This window comes from Colletotrichum costaricense (genome assembly GCF_030867565.1).
Source record: "Colletotrichum costaricense strain IMI 309622 chromosome Unknown Scaffold_3.1, whole genome shotgun sequence".
NCBI classification, from domain to species: Eukaryota; Fungi; Ascomycota; class Sordariomycetes; order Glomerellales; family Glomerellaceae; genus Colletotrichum; species Colletotrichum costaricense.
This window is the reverse complement of record NW_026848232.1, coordinates 3,237,518-3,258,412: the sequence shown is the minus strand read 5'-3', so window position 1 is coordinate 3,258,412 and position 20,895 is coordinate 3,237,518. Positions and strand designations below refer to the sequence as shown.

Genomic DNA, 20,895 nt, shown 5'->3' with positions numbered 1-20,895 from the left:
TGAAAATGGCAATCGGCTAGAACTCGGAAGAATTTGTCCAAGTCCCTGAGGTGAGATACGGACACCTTAAGCTCCTTCCCTCTTTACTCTTGAATCTGCCTGCCTGTTCGGAATGTTACAATGGTGAAGTATCAGATGGCAGGTTCATCGCTACCTGTAGCTTCCCATCCTTCTTTCCGCTCCTACCCCCACGCCCTCAGTCAGTTTGATTGAAGGAAGCCACCACCGTCAACAAACCTGCCATCTGCCAACCGTCTCTTGCCACCTGCCAGTTCAATGGAGGGGCAGCGGTATATGCCGGAGGCTAGCTCATAATCGCCGGTATTCTCCTTCTGGTTGGCTGAGTTGTGGTCTCCTGACCCGCTGCACATTAAGCGAAGAAGGACCGTGCTCTTTCGGGACTAGAGGGAAGAAGGTTACCTTTGCGTGGGGCAGATAGCCATCTGATAGACCGAGCTTCGGGACGTTTGAAGCTTTTCGCAATCAACGTGTTCAGCAAGCTGGAGCTTCTCTTCCACGTCAGCGCGGGCATAATGAGACCGCATTTCATGGAATTTTCAATAAATCGAATCGCTTCTGTAGCCCGCGACTTGACATCTCTCGCATCTCTTTCATTCAGTCTTCACCGCTCCCTCGACAATCGCTGCAGCCACTGCAAACAGTGTCCGCTGGGTCGACCAAACATTGATGCAAACCAACCTGCAGTCTGCTCGCTGTTCCTTACCGTCCCTGATCGTGTCCAATCATTCCGAGCGGTGTACCTCTCGGATGTGACTGGCAAAACACATGGAAAGAAGGGTGCGCCGTCGTTTTTCAATGTGTGCTGTGTGACCTGACAGGACTGATACTCGTTCCAGGTGTGAGATGCTCTCAATACACCCATTCACCTTCCATCGACAACCCCGGCGTCCGCTACACTTTGGCTTCTGCCTCTGGTTTAACTCGTCTATATACTCGCATTGCTCTTAAAACCAACTTCTGACTACCCGCACTCTTCGGGGGCTTCAGTCTCATCCTTAGCCCCGGCCTCGTCTCATAGTTTCAAGTCGAATAAACCTTGCCGCTTCCCATCACGAACTTGCTATTACTTTCGCAATGGAGGTCTTCCTGACCAACGTGCCTAGGCACCTTACGGATCGAACTCTGGAGAAGGAGCTTAGGCCGCACATGAATGCTCTCGGCATCCTTGAATGGGCATGCTCAACGAAGAGCAAGAACGACAAGGGCTGGGTGACGTTCCTCAAAGCAGAAGACGGAAAACGCTTTCTGAAGCGTCATGGAAAGGTCATCCTTCCTGATGCTGGGGCTGCATTCAAGCCCACTTCGAAAGGAGGAAAGCCTCCAAAGGAACGGGCGAGAGCAAACCTGTTTCTAATGAACACCCATGTCTATGTGGCCCCAAGCAACAGACCACCCGACCCTTTCATGATCAAGAGTCTTACCCATCGTCTGGAGGAAAAACACAGACAGCGGACTCAGCAAGATGCTCCCTCTACCGACGACGCCATCGTTTTTCAAGTCAGCCACTTGGCTTGCGGCCACAACACTTTTCAGCCAGACAAGACCTTGACCTTCAACGAACAATGTCGTCTTTCTCAAAGAGGCCTAGCAAAGTTTGGCAAGAGAATGCTCATTCTAAAGTTTGAGCAGGGAGTGAAAGTCGAGATCCCTCACTCCTCCATCGTCGAGATGATACACACATCTGTTCCCTCCAGTTTCACCCTTCTCCTCAGCGAACCACCACGCTTCTATCATACAAAGTCCGATTTGGAACAACAGATGGAACGTCTAGGCTTGATCGATGATGCCAAGAGACCTCGGGGAAAGTCACTCACTCGTAGCCTTGGTCTATCCAGCAGTAGGGAACATTTGAAGTGCGCGGGAACATGTCTCGTCTACCAGCTGGGAATTTTCGGGCCTGACTTCGATCATAAGATCATCAGCCTCAAGAAGAAGGAAATCATCGTTATTGCGCACTCGAAAGTCGCTCTCAACCAGACGCCTATCTTTTACGGAGTTGACTACCACACTGAGTGGGCCAAATTCTACGATGGCCTAGTCAAGGCCGGATCCGCCAAGGCATTACCTTTTGGCATCCTGTTTCAGCTGCAGTCCTTGGTCTTCAACAACTTTTTGCATCCACGCAGTGCTCACACCATTTTGATGTCCCTAGAGAAATTGTTTCAAAGCGCCAAGTTAGATGGCAAGCCGGAGCCCGTTTCCCAGCAGGCGTTCAAGGTTTTGCATGGCACTGGCCACGATGGAATCGACTACCCGTGTCATAACACTGACCCAAGTGACCTGGATCCCAACGAGATTCTGAAATACCTCATCTCCACTGAGAAACGTCTGCAATCCGAAAGCAACATCGAGTTCAGAGATGTCCTGCTGGAGCCTGAGATAACCGATCATCATGCCTGGATTTTCAAGGCCACAGTGACCCCGACGAGAATCACCTTGCATGGACCTGATCTGGAGCCTCTCAATCGCATACTTCGCAAATATCCAAACCAGACGGACTATTTCATGAGAGTCACCTTCGCCGACGAAGATGGTAGTGATCTATTCTTCAGTGGCAAGGTTTCCTACGATAAAATCTTCGACCGCTACAAGAGCATCCTGGGCAAGGGCCTGGAGATTGCTGGTCGAGTCTATGGCTTTCTTGGGTTCTCCCACTCGTCACTGCGATCCCATTCAGCATGGTTTTCAGCTCCATTCTTTGACGATTGGAACAAACTGCAACTGTACGGAAACATCATCAAATCGTTAGGTGATTTCGACAAGATACAAATCCCGGCCAAGTGCGCCGCTCGCATCGGACAGGCCTTTTCGGAAACCCCCTCATTCATTTCCATCAGCGAGGCCGACATCAACCGCTGCTATGTCCCGGATGTCAAATCAATGGAGGGGAAAACTGAACGCGTTTTCAGCGATGGTGTCGGCACAATCTCCCGCGAAGCTCTCGAGCTGATTTGGCCCCGCCTGCCACGAGGCTCGTTCCATTCTACTTGTTTGCAGATCAGGTGGGGAGGTGTCAAAGGAATGCTATCTCTGGACACAAGGCTTCAGGGTCGAGCGGTGTGCATTCGAAAAGAGTCCATGGAGAAATTCCCCAGTAAGGATTGGGAGAATCTCGAAATTTGTGACGTGGCATCACGGCCTCTCAAATTGGTGCTGAATCGGCAATTGATTAAGATCATGGAAGACTTGGGTGTATCCAAGCAATGGTTTCTCCGACTGCAGAAGATGGAGCTTGATCGACTTCGGGCAGTAACAGCCGATGCGTACAACACGGCAACATTCTTGCATCTCCAGGCCATCGGCACAAGTTTCTTCTTGTCGACCTTTGTCAAGAGCCTTGACAAATACGGCACAGACTACCGTCAAGACAGGTTCTTGAGAGCAGTGGTCGAGTCGATTGTTCTACGGGAATTGCGATTGTTGAAGCACAAAGCCAGAATACCCGTTCCTAATGGCGCCACCCTTTTTGGAATCATGGATGAGACGAAGTTTCTCAAGGAGGGCCAGGTCTTTGTCTCCTTTGACACTTTCCGAAGACCTGGAAAGCCAGCCACTGTCGGATCTATCAAGGATGGTACCTTCATGCTCGTGACGCGCTCGCCAGCTCTTCACCCCGGCGATATTCAGCGAGTTATGGTTAGAGTACCACCGGCAGGTCACCCCTTACGGAACCTTCGCAACTGCATCGCGTTTAGTCAGTTTGGAGAGCGCGACTTGCCTAGCAAGCTCAGCGGTGGTGATCTTGATGGCGACTTGTATAACATCATCTGGGACCAAGATGCAATGCCCGCAATGGTATATGAAGCTGCCGACTACCCCAGAGTAACACCGGAGCCACTTGGTCGATCAGTGACGAGAGAAGACATGGCCAATTGGTTTGTTGACTTCATGAAGTCTGACGTACTCGGCATGATTGCCACTAGGCATCTAATTCTCGCCGATAAACATCATGAAGGAACTGTGAGCGGCGACTGCATCAAACTAGCCGGTCTACACTCGACTGCTGTGGACTTTTCGAAGACAGGCATCCCAGTCGCGCGGGAAGATATCCCAAAGGCGCCCATCTTTCGCCCGGACTTGTAAGTACATGTTGTCGCTCGGCGTAGCTTATCACTGCTGATATATCTCACAGCCTCGCGCCCGCACCCCCTGCTCAGCTGTACGATCGAACGCAGATCGACTTCCTTGGCAAGGACGAGGCAGTCGACGACGATGACGACGATTTCGTACCATCTTACCGATACTACAAATCAGACAAAATCCTCGGTGAGCTTTATCGCAATGTCGACGAAAAGCAGATCTGGGATGATGAAATCAAGAGATCCATCCCCAAGACCGGACCCTCGGTTTGGGACCAGTTTGTAGGCTTAATAGAGCGAAAGATCAAAGACTATACTCATGGGCGAGTGAGCTGGGAAACGAAACTTAGGGAGGCGAAAAGCTTGCGCGACGTGTGAGTGGCTCTGGGACTTACGTTGTGGCGATTTAGTGTATCGTTTCCAGCTAATAGTCTTTCCAGATACGAAGACCATCTCTTCAGTGCCATGACAACGTACTCTGACAGTCACTTGAAGCAGCTGACAGAAGTCGAGGTGTTCTGCGGCTCAATCTTCAACAAGACTGGCGCGCAGACTCGTCGTCAAAAGGACAACTCAATGAAGCTCAAGCAAGAGTTCGATCGACTAGCCGACCTCATGGTGCAACAAATGCGGCGCAAGTTCCGCAATGTGGGAGACAAAGCTGCCCAACCTACCGACATCTACAATAATCCTGCACCGACTGGCACCCGCCAGATTGACGATGACATCGAACGGCTCTTGGCACCGAACAAGGATGCGTTGGAGATGTCATATGCGTGCTTCATGGTCGGTTTGCTGCCGAGTACCGACCTTGAGCGCGGACACCGAGCAACACAGCTGGAAAGCTTCAAGGTTATTTCGGCGGGTGTCTTGCTCAAAGAGCTCACCGAGCTTGCTAATCGCGTGAAGGGTGGCCGATTGGTCAACCCCAGCAACGGCGACGCTGCGGGCGGTGGGTTTGTAGGTGTCAGTGGTGGGCCAGCAATGTCCTATATGTACATCGGCTATGACGTGGATGTCGGGCAGTATCCCAATTATGGATACAGCCATTACATGTAGAGTACCTGTGTGAGGTAGATCATGATACGATCAAAAACTTTGTACGATATTGAGGCTGTATCTTTGGTGGGCCTCTTTGAACATTTGATTCAAAGCCTTGGAGGACGCTAGGAAAGATGATTTGCCGGGTTTAGCGTCGCTTCCAATCAGTGCGCGAAAAGTCTCACTAAAAGCCTCCGCTGCTGCTCACGTCGAAGGATTGTTCCCTTGACCAGTTACGAAGACGCCAGTGTAAGCCTCCGACTGACTTCCCTGCTACCTGGAAAGCCTCCTGCTGACGCGAGATGGAGATTCCCTATATATGACAGGACGAGAGAGTAGGACTATGCTCTTCGTGTTCATGGGCCATCTGCATTCCCGTTGCTCTCTTTACCCAATTCCCAAATCGCGATGATGCCCCCCGCAAAGCCGGCTTCCAGCAGCGAAATTTTGGAGAACCTGAACTCTTCGCATATTCTCACTGAGCCCAGCAAGACACGTTCTCTTCAAGTTGAAGGCCAGAAAGAAGACAGCCAGACTGCGGTCGAGGCATCGACGGCGTACAGGAAGGACATACGCTTCTGGGTCATCGTGTTCGCGCTATGCATCACTTCTCTACTCGCTTCCCTAGAGACCACAGTGGTTGTGACCTCATTGCCGACTATTGTTGAGCGTTTGAAGTTTGGGAGCAGCTATGTCTGGGTTGGCAACATCTTCTTTCTCACCAGGTCAGTCTCGGAGCATCAGCCCAGCTACATGTGGCCGAAAATACTGATATGAAGTGCAATCAAGTGCGGCTGTCCAGCCTCTCTTTGGGCAGGTTTCCAATCTTTTCGGCCGCAGATATCTCACGCTATTCATCGTAGCAATCTACACTCTTGGCAGCGGAATCTGCGGTGGCGCTAGTAGCCCGACGATGCTCATCGCTGGGCGAGCTGTGCAAGGCATGGGAAGCGGTGGCATAAACATGATCATCGACATCATCATCTCCGACCTCGTCCCACTTAGGGATAGAGGTAATTATATCGCCATCATCCTGGCAATATACGGGGTCGGCATGGCAATCGGACCGTTCGTGGGAGGCATCATCGTGCAAACTACTTCATGGAGATGGGTGAGCACTCGCCTTCATGCCAGTATTTTCCAACCCAAACTGACAGAACAGGTGTTCTACATCAATCTCCCAGTTGGCGGCCTCTCACTCGTTCTCCTCTATCTTTTCCTTCACGTGAAATGGGATCGGACCGCCACCTTCAACGGCAAACTTCGCCGAATCGACTACATTGGCAACTCGATCCTCATCGCATCTACAGTCTCCGTTCTCATAGCCCTCACCTGGGGCGGCGAAATCTACTCTTGGTCCTCTTACCGCGTCATCATCCCCCTCGTTCTCGGCCTTGTAGGCCTCGTTGCCTTCTGCATCTTTGAGGGATCAGGCATCGTCCCGGAACCAGTGATGCCTCTACGCCTCCTCGCGAACCGGACCTCCGCCATTATCTACGCGACCACCTTCCTCAATTCCGCAATTCTGTACTGGGCATTCTTCTTCCTCCCGCTATACTTTCAGGCCGTCAAGCTTTCAACTCCAGCTCGTTCAGGTGTTCAACTACTCCCCGTGACCTTGATCTCCATTCCGGGCGCCGCCATCTCCGCCGTCGTCCTCGCACGATGGGGCCGCTACAAAGCTCTCCACATCGCAGGCTTTGCCCTCATGACACTCGGTCTCGGCATATGGGCCGTCTTGGACAGGTACAGCAGCACAGCAGCCTGGGTCCTCGTACAAGTCGTCCCCGCCGTTGGTTCAGGCATGCTTCTCAACACTCTGCTGCCAGCCTTCCAGGCAGGTCTTGCAGAAGCAGATCAAGCTGCCGCGACGGCAAGCTGGTCATTCATCCGCAGTTTTGGGAGTATCTGGGGCGTCGCTATCCCCGCGGCCATCTTCAACACGTATACATCGTCATATGCCGCGCAGAAGATAGATGACCCTGCGGCTCGGGGTATTTTACAGCATGGCAATGCGTATGCCAGCGCCACTAAAGCCTTTGTCGAGTCCTTCGATGAGCCGACGAGAAGTCAGATCATTGATGTATTCACCGAGGCTATGAGAAAGGTCTTTCTCATCGCGATTGCGTTCGGTGGCCTGGCTTTCTTATTGAGCTTCTTGGAGAGAGAGGTTGAGCTGAGAAAAGAGCTGGAAACTGAGTTTGGTCTCGAGGAAAAGAAGAACGCTGACGGAAATAAGGATGCTGTCTAAGTGATGCCCATCAGGAACTCAGAACCCCCTTGCCTTATTTGCTAGTCATCTATTTCTCAAATTCACCGGAAGAAACACTCCATCTGGCTACTCAATACCATGTCAAGTCTCCCAGCTACTACGTTTGGTAGGCACCTGGTCAGAGGCTCTTGAGCTCTCAGGTAGGCTAGGCTCGAGTTCGCTCGGCTTGAACATCTGTTTCGCAGGTCACAGCCGGCGGGATACTCTTCATTCCCAAGACCTAGCCCAATCGATATGTACTATGACGACACCGAAGATCGTTGCAATATTCGGGGAGCACGCGGAGACCGCAGCGCCTTGAAAGACTGTTTGAGCGACGCTGACGGACAGCGGAGTAGGTAGCGGGCCAGGACTTCCATGACTCGACTCCGTCTGACCATCACGGAGTCAAAACTAGCGTCCGTAGTTGGGTGTTTTAGCTTCACGACTTCAGATTATTGCCCACTTCCCGCTCTAAGCATACCTGTCGGTAAAAATGCGGACAGAACGAATAGTGTGCTACTCGTGCGAGGTCGGAAGCCCCCGACTGTGAATGAGAGTAGTTCTTCACTTCATCTTCAACTTGAGCATGCAGGCAAGCAAGCAAACGGATTGTATAAACAGGCCGAAACCAAGGCCCCAGCATCGCACGGTCAGGTACCATGCAGGGGACCTGGGGTTTTCTCCCTTCTTTCCCCTCCATTCGTTTCGTCGCGCTGGCCCTTGCGGCAGAACAGTCGGCCCAAAGTCTAAGTTCATCCGCCGTGCTTCATCCCCCTCCACACCATTCTGCCATGGAATAAAAGTAGGAGGAGCTATCCGTGGGGTCAGGTTCCTCGGTTCAACCCTGCCCATGTTTGGTCGCCAAAGGGGCTACACAGCTCACTTCAACTTCCTATGGAAACTTTCAAGGTCAGAAGAGATTCATGCACACGTGGTGAAGAAAGCCTTCAATTGTCGGGCGAACCCGCCCCCATGGCAGAGAAGCTGCTCGCTGGCCAAAGCTTCAGGATCGCCGACCGGCACCCTAAACTTTTTTTCTTTTTTCCCTCCTACTCTTTTCCCTCCACTGACTTTCGGCACTTAGGCTGGGTTAAGTTCGGCTTCTTTGTCTCCGTCACACCATTCAAATGGTACCCGGCGCGTTGGTTGTCGTTGTATTTGGACCATCTCATATTACCTTGCCCTAATGCCGTTTGGCAGCCAAACTTGAGCTGAACACATACGGTGGGGTCATGCGTGACCATGAATCGATACAGAGTCAACAAGTCAAGCAGGCCCCATAGCAAGGCATCACCTGGGCGACGACGATGTCTGTCGTGTCACAGGTTGCCGGCTGCGGTGAGTGGACTGAGACGTGACATGAGATACTATTTATGAAAACGTCTGTTGACGATGATCACAGTGTGATTGCCGGCAATCTTGGCATGCGAGGGAAAGGTCGCAGTCAAGTTCCGGAATCTCCTCCATGAGCGAAAGCTCACCGACCACCAATGCGACCATTGAATCAAAGATCACCACACCAGGATGTCTAAGCTCAACGCCGGGGAGTTTGGAGCCCTTGCCGGCTGACATAACAATGGCTTTCTTCGCGTTCGTGGGCGACTCACCTTCACCCATGACCGATGTCTTTTCGCTGTCATTCATGCGGACATACCTCGACACGTCAATACCAATTCGTGCCGTTGTAACAACAATTGGCAAAATATGCCTAGAGTACTCAAAGACGACCGCTTTAGAAAAGAAGCAAAAAGCTGCAGCCACTATCATGGCCCAAGACCGATATAAGTTGAAAGAATTCCTTGACGTCCTCACGTCTCCCGAAAGCAGTGACCAGCACTTGATGTTGCTGTATGGGATTCTGATGGCTTATGCCGAGGTGAGTTGGGACTTGAACACTGAGAACACGCAGCATCTTACCCTCATTTTCTATCATACTCAGAGCTGACTGTAATGGCTTTGAACAGACAATGACTGGCCAGTCATGGCTCTTCTTTCAGGCCACCATGAGAAAGTTGACGGAAAAGGTTCAACAGCAGGTCCAGGAGAGAAAAAGAGCACCTTTTTTGTACTTTGACAAAGGATTGCTGATGAACTATTCGCTCATGGCAACTTACCACTGTCTAGTATCGTTCGAGGACACCTTTCTTGTCGATGTCGAACTCTACGATCCAAAGCTCTTTGACAATATTGATGCGATTACTAGCCAAGTTCGCATTAACTCCGCCATATTACACCACTACACAAAATACGTGGCCAATTTTGCGCGACTGCACCACAAGTAAGAAAAGCCAACTCTCGGGGAAAAAGTCAGTCCAGTGTGGTACAAGTCAGCTCATGATTTATGTAGGGCAACGAAATGGGTGCGACAAGCGCGTCACGTTTTGAATGACCGCCATCTAGCTGCTGAACCACCACCTGACGAAGAGCTCAGGAAGATACTATCAGAAGCTGGGCTTTTGCAGCAGGGAATGGAGATTATCGAAAGTTCGGCAGCGGTCATTGATGTGATGGAGAACCTTCGAGGAGATAGATACGACGATGACGACGAGGCGGACAAAAGCGACTTCGGCATTCTGCGCGAGGCCTTTTACCATTTCTCGCTAATGGGAATAACGCGAACATTTTGGGATCCGGCGTGGAAGCTTATTGACGAGGACCTGCCGCACATGTCAGACATGCCGGATCTCGAAGGACATGGATTATTCGTCCTAGAGAGGCTAGAACAACGGGCTCCCGTTGTCGGGCTAGAGTCATGGAGCTATCTTGTTGTGCTCATGGGCGTTGCCTTGGAGGCTAAGAGAGATGATATCCGGCAACGAGTGGCTGTCCTGCTCAACGACATATTGGGCAAAGGCTTTGCCATCGCCGGGGCTTTATTAGCTGACGTAAAGATGATTTGGGGCATGGATTATGCATCTGGACACGAATGCATTGGACCTAGCGCGTGAGGGAGAACGAGGGAGGCGTATATAGCATACCTATGCAACTTACATCAGGTCAAGATACCTGAGAGACACTGCGAGTACCTGGATTTGCATTGCAAAGCGACTAGTATTCATGTAAATTGTACGCTCACATTTTAATGAAAGATATGAATTCTAGCCCGTCATTCGGTTCTCCGTTCAACATTCGCACTAAAATACGTGTTAATTTTTTCCTCAGTTACCGCACGAAACTGCCGTCTTTCCACGTTACTCAGGTACTTATACACCGTATGCATTGCCGAGGGGATACAATTCTGGCCGCGATGCGATGCCTTTCTTATCGTTACGGATAAATCTTTATACTGGCGAAACGAGTGGCTTCGGCTTCATATGTAATTCAATTGGTTGACATGACGTAATTTTGTTCAGAGCTTCCCCCGCACAAAAGTCCCGCAACCGGCGATCGAGAACCGAATATCGCAACGGGCAGATAATCAGACCAAGAGCCTCGATATTGATTCGTACATCTTGCTCTTATCTTTAGAAACATCAGCTACAGCACTATTTACAATGGCACCTCCTATCTGCACAAAGACGTTCAAGCTGAACAATGGTACGATACCCATCGCCATGAATAATGACACGCATCTCATGAGTTCCCATGGGCTGACCGACTCTCTACAGGCCTCGAACTCCCCGCCGTGGGTCTGGGAACATGGCAAGGTAGGGAGAGCTCTCATACCGAACGCGTCCCACTGAGTCTGACAGCCTGAAGGCACTCCAGGATCAGATGACTCCAAGGCTATGGAGGATTCTGTCATACACGCCCTCAACTCCGGATACCGTCTCATCGACACCGCTCAGCTCTATGGCGTCGAAGACGTTGTGGGCAGGGCCATTCGCAGCAGCGGCGTCCCCCGTGAGGAAATCACTGTTGTGACCAAGTTCTGGGGAGAGTGGCATCACGATCCCGCGACGGCCCTGCAGATCTCACTGGACACCATGGGCCTTGACTACATCGACGTGTTCCTCATGCACTGGCCCTGGGCCACAACTCCGGCACCGGAGAAGAAGGTCTTGAAGAAGTGGGAGAGCCCAACGTTCATCGAGACCTGGAAGTTGATGGAGAAGCTGGTCGGCCCCAAGTGCAGGTCAATTGGCGTCAGCAACTTCATGCCTAAGGTCATGGATGAGCTGCTCAAGGAGGCCACTATCGTGCCTGCCGTTAACCAGGTTGAGTTGCATGCTTTCAACCCAAACCTGAACCTCGTACCTTACTGCAAGGAGAAGGGCATTGTGGTCACGAGTTGGAGGTGAGCTTTTTGATACCCCTAAGCGAGGATCGAGGACATGTTGGACAAAGGGACGGGGCGCTAATTGAGACAGCACAATGGGTGGATCGCGTCCTTCCCAGAATGAAATTCTCAACCACGAGCTCTTCACCAGCATCGCAAAGGCACATGGTATCTCGGCAGGCGTCGTGTCCCTCTCCTGGTGCGTCCAGCGCGGCATCGCCGTCATCCCAAAGAGCGCCAAGAAGGAGCGGATTGAGGAGAACATCCGCCTTGTCACCCTTACCGAGGAGGAGATGAACAAGATCAATGAGGCACATAAGACGATCAAGAAGGAGAGATTCTCCAACGGAATTGCGGTGCAGCACATGGAGATCGATGGAGTGATGACCCAACAGGGCTGGACCTACGTCGATATGGGCTACGAGGACGAGAATGGCAACTGGCTGGCTTAAGATAGCAGACCGTCAGTCGCTTTTGGTGGGTAGCATCGAGAATTCAGTATAAACCCACTTAAAGGATAATACATTGCCGCTGCTTCAACAACATTCATTATTCGTCCGTAATCATATTATCGTATCAGTACGCTTACAAATGTATGGGTCGTTTGCTCCCGTTGTACGCAGAGCCAAGCCTCTGCATTCGCCACCGAAAGCGCCTATAACTCTACATGTCAGCGGAGTTAGAGTAAAACCGGGGAGGCAGCCAACTTATAGGTGCTGGTGCACTAACGCACCTACGCAGAATGTCTAGCTCTGTCCCTACCCAATGAGACACCTTTCCGAGGATCTTTACCTTCTCTACAGATGAAAAGCCAATTATCACTCCTAACTATTACTGAACACTCGAGTAGCTAGGTTGGAATAAAGCAAACTGTTCAATGACGGGCCGACTCACTCGTAGTGCCTCGCATTCAAGATAAAAAGCAGCTGTGTGAGCTAAGCCAAGCCATGCCTGGCCATAGCACCGCCTGAATCGGGGAGTGGACCACTAGCGTCGCAGCGAAAAGCATAAAGTCAACCACAGCCTCCTCCCCATCCTTCTACGAAAAATTTCCCCTCCATATCGAGAAGATTAAACAGCCAGAAATCAGTAGAAGCCGCCATGATGGACTTGTCACCTCAGGAAGAGGAGCTATCATTGACGAGGACAGGATCTTCGTCGACGTCAGAAATCGTCCCTGTATCTTTAGGACAATTGCCAGCGCAAAGTGAAGCCCTAGAGTCGTCAGAAGATTGGACTGGCTTGACGTCAAGCAAAGAGCGGAGGAAACTTCAAAATCGACTTAACCAAAGAGCACGTCGTTAGTCCGCCCCGAATTCCCTGGCTTTCCACAAGTCATTATACGCCATCTAACTGGATGGATTGCATCTAGGTAGAAGAATGAAGCAGGAAGTCTTTCGTCAGATGAGTCAACTAGAGGGAGTGATCAACGAGACCATAGCAGAAGCAGAATCAGCTGGCCGTTTGCAAAACGGTACCACCGGAGATGAAGGCTACTCGCTTCTGCCATGCCCCAAAAGGAGGAGCGAGTTGATGATCCTCGCACAGGAGGCACGAAGAAATTATGCCCTGGGAACCCCGGCTCCTCGACAGCTAAGCGCCCTCGTCAAGCTCAACCTGCTCACTGCGCTCTGGCGGAATACGCAGATATTGGGCTTCAACGTACACTCCATCTGTGAGGATGAGTTCATTTCTCCACATAATCTCCAAGGCCCAGACATTCCCTGCTATTCTCGACAAGAGCTCTCGTGGCCTCCATATTTACGTCCAACGGAAGCGCAGAAAAAGATTACACATCACCCTTTTCTTGACGTCTTCCCGTTTCCGTCACTAAGAGAAGCCGGAATTCGGGCAGAAGAGCTCGGGTTCTTTGACGAAGATGACTTTTGCCTCGACATTTTCCATCTCGATGACAAAAAAGACGGCGTCGAGCGACCGCGTATGATAGTCTGGGGCGAGTCTTGGGATCCCCGCGGTTGGGAAGTCAACGTCGCGTTTCTGCGAAAATGGGGCTGGATGGTTCGAGGCTGCCCGGAGTTGCTAGAAGGCACGAATTACTGGCGTGAGAAAAGAGGCGAGAAGAAGTTGAACTTCAATCTCAACCCGTGATGGCGATGTGGCATCGGAGTAGGATACGTCATTTCACCAAGTGGGCTTGTTTGGGTACATGTAGAGGTAGAATACATGAAGTTGCAAGTTCAAGAGGCGCGGACAAGAAATTTGTACTGCTTCAATGATTTTTAGCAAGGTTCCCATCACGTATAATTCTCCCATAATCCAATGGCAAGTGATTGACACGCATGACTTCCAAGAAAGCTCAACAGATATGAGAATAATAAGGCGGTTGAATGACTTCCCGTGAAGGAGTCTACACTCATTGATTGGACCTCCTTGAATACCCCCTTAGAAGGGCTGGAGAGTCGCATGCCAGAAAAGTTCGCCAATAGCATATCTGTCCGTCAGAGGCTTAACCTCCTCCTTCACACACGTCTTTTCCACCGGGACTCCCTCAAATCTCGCCCCAATCCATGCAGCAATGTCAGCTCTCGCCGCCTCCAGAACCTGGCCGTGACCCATGCTCGGGTAAACTCTTGCATGAACAGGGCTCTCAGGGAATGAGGTGCAAGTCTGGTTGAAGTCATCGAGTGTAAGGTTGTTAGGCGTGATCGTGTCGGTCTCGCCCGAAATGACCAACATTGGCGCCGCGATAGAGTGCGGGCCTTGGCCGTTGTATCGAACTGCCCATTCGTCGACGATAGGAAGCGTCAACCAGCTTGTGTTCTTGTAGAGTTGCTCCGGGGTGAAATCACCGACGATAGCGAAGCCAGACGTGAAACATGACTTGTCGAGGGCACCCAGACGCTGCAGAGGAATCTCTCCAAGGTAGTCCGCAACCTTGATCTGGTCGGGGAAGAGCAGAGACAGAGACTGGAGGAAGTAAACCGAGAAGGGGTCGTGGGCAGCCTTTCCTTGAGCAAGCGCGAGAGAGGCGGGGATCAACTTCTGCGGCCGCAAAGCAGGGGCGGCAGCCACGGAGCCGATAAACTCGCCGGCCTCCAAAAGAGCTTCTTGGTCAGGCTGAGCCAGACGCTCGTTGGTTCTCCATGCCGTCATACCACCTTCGCTGTGGCCATAGACCACCCACTTCTGTCCCAAAAGGTCGCCGATTGCCTTTCTCGCGGCAACGAGAGAGTATGCGACATCAGCAACGTGGAGCCAGCCAGACTCGTACATGAAGCCCTGGGGAATGTCGGAACCCTGGCCAGCATAGTCGGGAGCGATGACAGCATAGCCAGATTCGGCGAGGATGAAAGGGGCTTTCCAGTCGTAGTACAGACCCTTGTTGTTGGTGGGGGCACACAAGCGGCTACGACCGGCAGTTCCGTGGGTCCAGACAACGGTGCGCAGCTTGTTCTCTTCGGCCGTAGCACCGGGCTTGGCGAATGGATTGGAGAAAGGCAGGAGAACCCAAGCGGATGCGGGGATCGGCTTGCGGTCAATGTCTTCGGTTACATAGAGGACCCTTGACAATGACAGACTCGCGGGGATAGTCCAGTTGGAAGAGAGCTGCGCAGCGGGCACGTTCTCCCACCGCAGGATGTCACCAGGCTTGGCACCGGTGAAGTTGGAAGGCGTAGAGTAGAACGGGTCGGACACGATGTCGCTTACCCACAGGGAAGCTTCAGCTTCGTAGGTGGTTTGGATGGCGGTTTGGCAGGCTGCGTCGCAGCCCTTCTGACATTCGGCATCGCAGATGGGGTCGAGTGCAGAGACGATGCCAACAAAGGCAGCAGCAACAGCTACGAAAGACTTCATTTTGCCGGGATGATCTTGAGTTGGAAAGAAACACAACCCTGCTGGATGAGGAACGGAAGGCAGTTATGATCGCTACCAGCACCGGGTCTTTATACAAGATCGAGGACGGAAAGGGGGTTCATCTCATTATCTGATTATCGACCATAGATATGATTACAGGAGTTGGGCTCATTGATCTTGAACCTTAATTCCACGCTTTACCTACACAATACTACGAGCCCAGGTTGTTGAGCAGTCATATTAAGCATACGTGCGAGGCAAGCTTGGTAGTCGCCCCAGTGTCGCATACAACTTCCCCTTTTGGGATGGATCACCCGCCCCCCGTTGCAGCGCATCCATCCCGAATTGTGATCGGGGTCCAGTCCAAGCCCGGAACCATGGTAATCGCCTCAGCTAAACGTTTGTCGATAAACACTCTTGAGTTGCTTTCAGCTTGAAAATCGGATTTTCCCAGTCGCATTCATTCTCGGAACGTTTCCGACCCATTCCGTCTGATCTTCTGTATGCCTCCAATCGTGAGAGGCGGACTTCGGAGACTTCTGTCAAGCTGGCATGCATTTCACCCCGCCAAGCTATGATTATATCGGCCTCCCACCGGCATCTATTCCCAGTGATGCGGTGCTACTCCACCCTCAAAGATATCAGCTTCTGATCGGCCGGCCCTGGCAAACAAGGTCATGCACATCATGTTGTATGGCATTGCATCCTTAGGTTCTTTGCGTACCTTAGAGAGAATGAACCGATGATCCTTTGGAAGTATCTCGAGCCGGAAGCATGGTATTTGCCACAACCAATGCGTCTGGTATCCTGAACTTTTATTTCCCAACTTGTGTATTCCCTCGATCTTACGATGCAGTAGGTAGCCCTGTCAATCAGAAATCGCTTTGTATGGCGTACCTCTCCTGTGTTTTCTTCGCTGGACTGCTACATCATCTTCCCGAACCTATTGGCCCTTAATGTATCAAATGGCCAGAACGGCGCCTAAGTCACGCAATGAAAGGCGCTCATCAAATCGTTTGATACAAATGAGTTAAGCAGCGGAAAAAACTCCAATTCTGTTCTTGTACGTGCCTTAATAGACATATAGGTTATGAAGGATGACTTTTGTATGTTCTCATTACCAGCGAGTCATATTTTAAGTAGGCAACCTGATAAGAATTGAGGTATTGCAGTATCAAAATTGACATCTACGGCGTTTCATAACGTACTTTGCCCAAGTCTCAACTGCTATCCACTACTTAACCCTTTCCCTGATCACAAGAAATTATACTGCACAATTCAAATATCATTCACCATTTAGGGGTTGTTGGAAATGCTTCAGCGGAGACGCCAGGCGAGCAACAGCAGCATGGGGTTTACTACGGCTGCTTTCAGTTGAATGGAGATGGCAATCTCATCGCTGTCGGAAATGCTTGCGGAGATGCAACGGTACGCGGTTCTATGATTATACGCGACTCTTCGATTGTTGTTCGAATTTCCAGGGACAATTATCTTTCTTTGGCTTGGATGTCGGGTCCAAACATTCAACTACAAGAGCGCCACGTGAACACTTACTTTGAACGATCGCTTCCGTCATCAACACGCTAGGAAGCCGTGTAGGCGTGACCGACGAGATCTAAGCGACTCCTCTTCCCCGCACCATGTGGCATTCCGGCTTCAACTACCGACAAAACTATCTTGGCTTAGCCATTTTCCCCCCAAAATACACCTGTTCACCATCAACTCCACCTCCCTATCTGCGTTCTTCAAAATGGAGAAGACAGATACAGCTGAGGTGCTGGATGTGTCGCAATGGCCGACGGCGGCGAAGTTTGTCTCTCGGTGTTGCGAGTTTTTGAATGAGGTGCAAGATTTGTAAGTTGTTTCACCTAAGACATGATTTATGTGAAATCAATCCATCCAACTCACATCGAATACACTAGAACACCCGGTAAAGACCTGGAGACGCGACTCAATCAGCAGTTCGGACCTGGCAATCAGTACTACGAAGACTTCTGTTCCCATATCAAACAGGGTCTCGAAGAAGGATGGGTAGCGCAGACCGAGATTGACGGACGCAAATACCGGCGGGGCAAGATCGCACTTCCTTCGGCGGCGACAAGATACTTCAGCATCACGACTGTATTCATGGATAGCGATACTGAGTTTAGAGGACAATATCACGCCCATCCTTACGGCGAGATAAACTGCGTCATCCAGCTGGATTCTACGGCAGAACTCAAAGGAATGCAAGGCTGGCAGGGTGCTGGCTGGACATCCCCCGGACCTGGAACACATCACTTCCCTGAGGTCCGGAAAGGAGCTTTGGTAGCACTTTTCTTTCTGCCTGCCGGTCGAATCTCTTATAATGCTGAGCCGGGCGCCCCACAGCCTCTATCGGTGTAGATATGAGTACATTAGCAGAGCATGATTAAGTCGACGGTTCAAGGCTAGAATGTGATCATGAAAGAATGACTTGAGGTTTCTACGTAATTCTAAGGAGTGGCACAGCTCTAGTCCAGTATTTGGATTGTGGAAACTTTGCGGATAACAGGATTAGAAAGAGGCATGTTAAAGAAAGTGAGCTTTGCACGGAAAAGACCACGAGAAAGCAAAAAAAGTAACACGCTAAGGAAAGTTACAAATCTCAACATAATCCATGGCACAAAGCCCAGTCGAACCACAGGATCTCTGAATCTCTCACAATTAGTCAAGAGTTTTCAATCCTCGGTATTGGCTTTTTTCAGTCTCCTCAGGCTGGGGCCGTTGATCTGCCTTTGCACAGTTCCATTCTGAACAGGACCTTGGCCCGACAGCATGTTGCAACCGGAATAGTAGGCATGCAAGACCGGAAGCCCACACAAATCGCGGTCGTAAGTGGCGTGGATATTGTTGATTTGTTCGCCAGGCCCAGACTTTGTACAATTGATGAACAGGAGTGCATTGTCGGCAGAGTTCGAGGGCTGAGTCGTGTAAGACGAAGCTGTGGGATTTGCGTTACCAAAGTGGGTGTAATTGAAGTGAGGTCCAGGTCGCTGCATAGCCATCTGGTCAAGCAGATTTGAGTCATTCTCGACGTACGCGCCGTTTATTTGGTTGACGCCTTTACCAGCCGTGCAGTTGTAGTACATGGAACGACCTCGGACTTCACTTCCGAAGGGAAATTCCTGTTGGGGCCAATCTTGAGAAGAAGGGCGGTCGCCGGTAGGAAGGGGATGGCCCTGATGTTGCTCAGAGATGTGGCTTTGTTCGGCTTCGCTGGTCATTCTTTGAGGGTGCATGTAGGTATGAAGAGCAGAGGCAGGCTTCCAGTCTTGAGGCCCATGCGAACTCTTCACAAGCGCGACTGAATCACCACTCGTTGTGGATGATGAACCACCGGCTTGTTTTTCGAATTCGGCAGCATCGTGCTTAGGACCAAGCAAAAGGCTCTCCTGCCTGTTGCGTAAGGGACGGTTTGCCATAACACGTATGTCTGACTGTATTTGGTGAAGTGTGCTGGCCTCGATGTTGTGGATAATGAGAGAAAGGTGGGACTTGCGCCTTTCAAGAATATTCAAGGTATTCTTCAGATCTCTCTCTTTGCGAAGAAATCCCAAGGATTGTAACAAACGGCTTCTGCTTAAAATTGACTCAATGTCGTATTGGTTGACAATCGCCTGTAGCGAAAGAGTCTGTGAACCAATCTCTTTGGTCTGGAGAAGGGGATTGAGAGATATAGAGGTGGAAAGATCACAGAGTTCTTGGAGATGTGTTTGATAATCTTTTAAGGCTGATGGCGCGTCTTTTATCTTTTTCATGAGCTCGAGAATCGCAAAGCAAGATACCGCAAGCTGGCTAGCAGCAGCCGCAACTCCGACGATTTCGGCCATGGTTGAGAGACCGTGGAGGTGAGTCAAGGCCTGACAACTCCAAGGCTTTGTGGTAAGGCTACTGATCACCACCAGGCGGTGAGAAGGGCAGGCCAATAGATATGTCCGCACAAGAGATTCTTGCACTTTGAATCTCAAGATAGCATAGTGGTGTGGCCGGAAGACATGCGGGCAGACATATGCGCCGAATGAAGGTTGCAATAACGTGGCAGGAGATGATCAAGTCGGTCTCTGTCTTGGGGGCCGCGTAGTGAAGAAGTCATGACATGCCTATGGGTGAACTCTGTACATGTTGAAGATGAACAGAGATACATTCCACGTTGTGATGTAGGAAGAAATAAGGCTGATATGCAAGACCGGGCAGGGTTTATCCGGAAAAGGGGGCTGAGTCCATAGAACGGCTTCGTTCGATTGGTTTTGGAAGAGCCTCACCAAGAAGATGAATTCCATGTCATTGGTTTCAAAGCAGCCTCTAGAGGCAATGTCGCCATGCTGCTGCTTTTTTGTGGTGTGGAAATTCAAATCTTTCCTCTCACCGCCATTAGAACATAGATCTTGGAGATGGAATGGGTGTACTCACTGCTTTAGCTCAGCTGTGGACTTGTACTGTCATGAATTGCGAGTACTTGAATACTAGTGGACAGTTTTTGGTCATCTGGAGACTTGAACTTTTCTATCTCGTCAGAGTCAAGATGCCACCACAGTTAACGGAGACTAACATCCATGATGTTTGACTATTCTCTTGAGACCTAAGGTAAGGTACTTGAATATGTGATGTTTTGGTACCGAAAAGCACTCGGCTTAATATAGAGATCCACTCGCGTTGCTTCCGGATAACGGGAAGTTGAGAACCTCCCCAATTTACATAGAAACTCACACTCTTCGAGGCTCCGAATGAATGTCCCTATGCAAAAATCTTGAAAGGATCGACCAAGCTTGGGTTTGGTGTGCTGTACATTGGGGGCGAGACTTGGGCTTGCTCTTATACAGAAGATGGTGGGCATGGTGCCCGATGCGTGTATGCTGGCAGCCCTGTTTGCGAGGCGCTGCGATCAAGCTGATCTCGGGCATCAGACGTGAAATCGTCTTGGGACTCATATACTCATCAATTCTTTCCATACAAGATACTTGAGAAACAACAAGCGGGTTGGAGTTCATTGTGCTAAGTACTATGTCTTGCAATGTTATTGATAACACGCTGTGAAAAGTGATACCTGCACCAACGCGAGATTATAAGTCTGTAACGATGTTTCGCGTCTCGCTTCCGCTCGATATCTTCTTACCGCGGTCAGAATGCAGGGTACCTTGTGCCCGACACAGAAGCGTTTGCTCCTCCCTCTTTCACAATGGTACCGGACGCGTCGAGATTGCTTTGCCTACCTGCTGCATGCAAGACTCTTTGTCATTGGGCAGACCCCTGGACACTCACCACTTGGCGCTTCGCACCAGACGGCCCTTGCTTCGACTTTGCCGCAGCGATGGCCACACAGGCATGGTCCCAGCCCTCCCACAACAGAAAGATTGCCTAGTCTCCCGTGAATTCTCCTAACTTGGGGTGTCTTGAGCTAGGCTAACCACACCACCTCCGAGTCATTACGACGACTGACTGGTCAA

At 50.8% G+C, this 20,895-nt stretch overlaps 8 protein-coding genes across 8 annotated transcripts; 6 read left to right on the top strand and 2 right to left on the bottom strand.

Moving 5' to 3' along the window:
* Window positions 1–1,095: 1,095 nt before the first annotated feature.
* CCOS01_03933 (RNA-dependent RNA polymerase) lies at window positions 1,096–5,159 on the top strand (the record flags this gene model as incomplete). Its single annotated transcript, XM_060452116.1, has 3 exons — window positions 1,096–4,100; window positions 4,154–4,474; window positions 4,541–5,159. The coding sequence occupies 3 exons, from the start codon at window positions 1,096–1,098 to the stop codon at window positions 5,157–5,159; spliced, it is 3,945 nt and encodes a 1,314-aa protein (XP_060318381.1).
* Window positions 5,160–5,549: 390 nt separating this feature from the next.
* On the top strand, window positions 5,550–7,392 carry CCOS01_03932 (uncharacterized protein; the record flags this gene model as incomplete). Its single annotated transcript, XM_060452115.1, has 2 exons — window positions 5,550–5,866; window positions 5,931–7,392. The coding sequence occupies 2 exons, from the start codon at window positions 5,550–5,552 to the stop codon at window positions 7,390–7,392; spliced, it is 1,779 nt and encodes a 592-aa protein (XP_060318380.1).
* Window positions 7,393–8,637: 1,245 nt separating this feature from the next.
* Window positions 8,638–10,343, top strand: CCOS01_03931 (uncharacterized protein; the record flags this gene model as incomplete). The annotated part of the gene is made up of 4 exons (XM_060452114.1): window positions 8,638–8,733; window positions 8,798–9,271; window positions 9,360–9,673; window positions 9,743–10,343. 4 exons carry the CDS (start codon window positions 8,638–8,640, stop codon window positions 10,341–10,343), a joined length of 1,485 nt encoding a protein of 494 aa, XP_060318379.1.
* Window positions 10,344–10,889: 546 nt separating this feature from the next.
* Window positions 10,890–12,066, top strand: CCOS01_03930 (aldo/keto reductase; the record flags this gene model as incomplete). Its single annotated transcript, XM_060452113.1, has 4 exons — window positions 10,890–10,932; window positions 11,004–11,042; window positions 11,095–11,632; window positions 11,706–12,066. 4 exons carry the CDS (start codon window positions 10,890–10,892, stop codon window positions 12,064–12,066), a joined length of 981 nt encoding a protein of 326 aa, XP_060318378.1.
* Window positions 12,067–12,994: 928 nt separating this feature from the next.
* Window positions 12,995–13,723, top strand: CCOS01_03929 (uncharacterized protein; the record flags this gene model as incomplete). Its single annotated transcript, XM_060452112.1, has 1 exon — window positions 12,995–13,723. The coding sequence occupies one exon, from the start codon at window positions 12,995–12,997 to the stop codon at window positions 13,721–13,723; it is 729 nt and encodes a 242-aa protein (XP_060318377.1).
* A 294-nt stretch (window positions 13,724–14,017) lies between these two features.
* CCOS01_03928 (uncharacterized protein) lies at window positions 14,018–15,430 on the bottom strand (the record flags this gene model as incomplete). The annotated part of the gene is made up of 1 exon (XM_060452111.1): window positions 14,018–15,430. One exon carries the CDS (start codon window positions 15,428–15,430, stop codon window positions 14,018–14,020), a length of 1,413 nt encoding a protein of 470 aa, XP_060318376.1.
* Window positions 15,431–17,180: 1,750 nt separating this feature from the next.
* Window positions 17,181–17,815, top strand: CCOS01_03927 (p-hydroxylaminobenzoate lyase; the record flags this gene model as incomplete). Its single annotated transcript, XM_060452110.1, has 2 exons — window positions 17,181–17,284; window positions 17,353–17,815. 2 exons carry the CDS (start codon window positions 17,181–17,183, stop codon window positions 17,813–17,815), a joined length of 567 nt encoding a protein of 188 aa, XP_060318375.1.
* A 314-nt stretch (window positions 17,816–18,129) lies between these two features.
* CCOS01_03926 (uncharacterized protein) lies at window positions 18,130–19,281 on the bottom strand (the record flags this gene model as incomplete). The annotated part of the gene is made up of 1 exon (XM_060452109.1): window positions 18,130–19,281. The coding sequence occupies one exon, from the start codon at window positions 19,279–19,281 to the stop codon at window positions 18,130–18,132; it is 1,152 nt and encodes a 383-aa protein (XP_060318374.1).
* Between the last annotated feature and the right edge of the window lie 1,614 nt (window positions 19,282–20,895).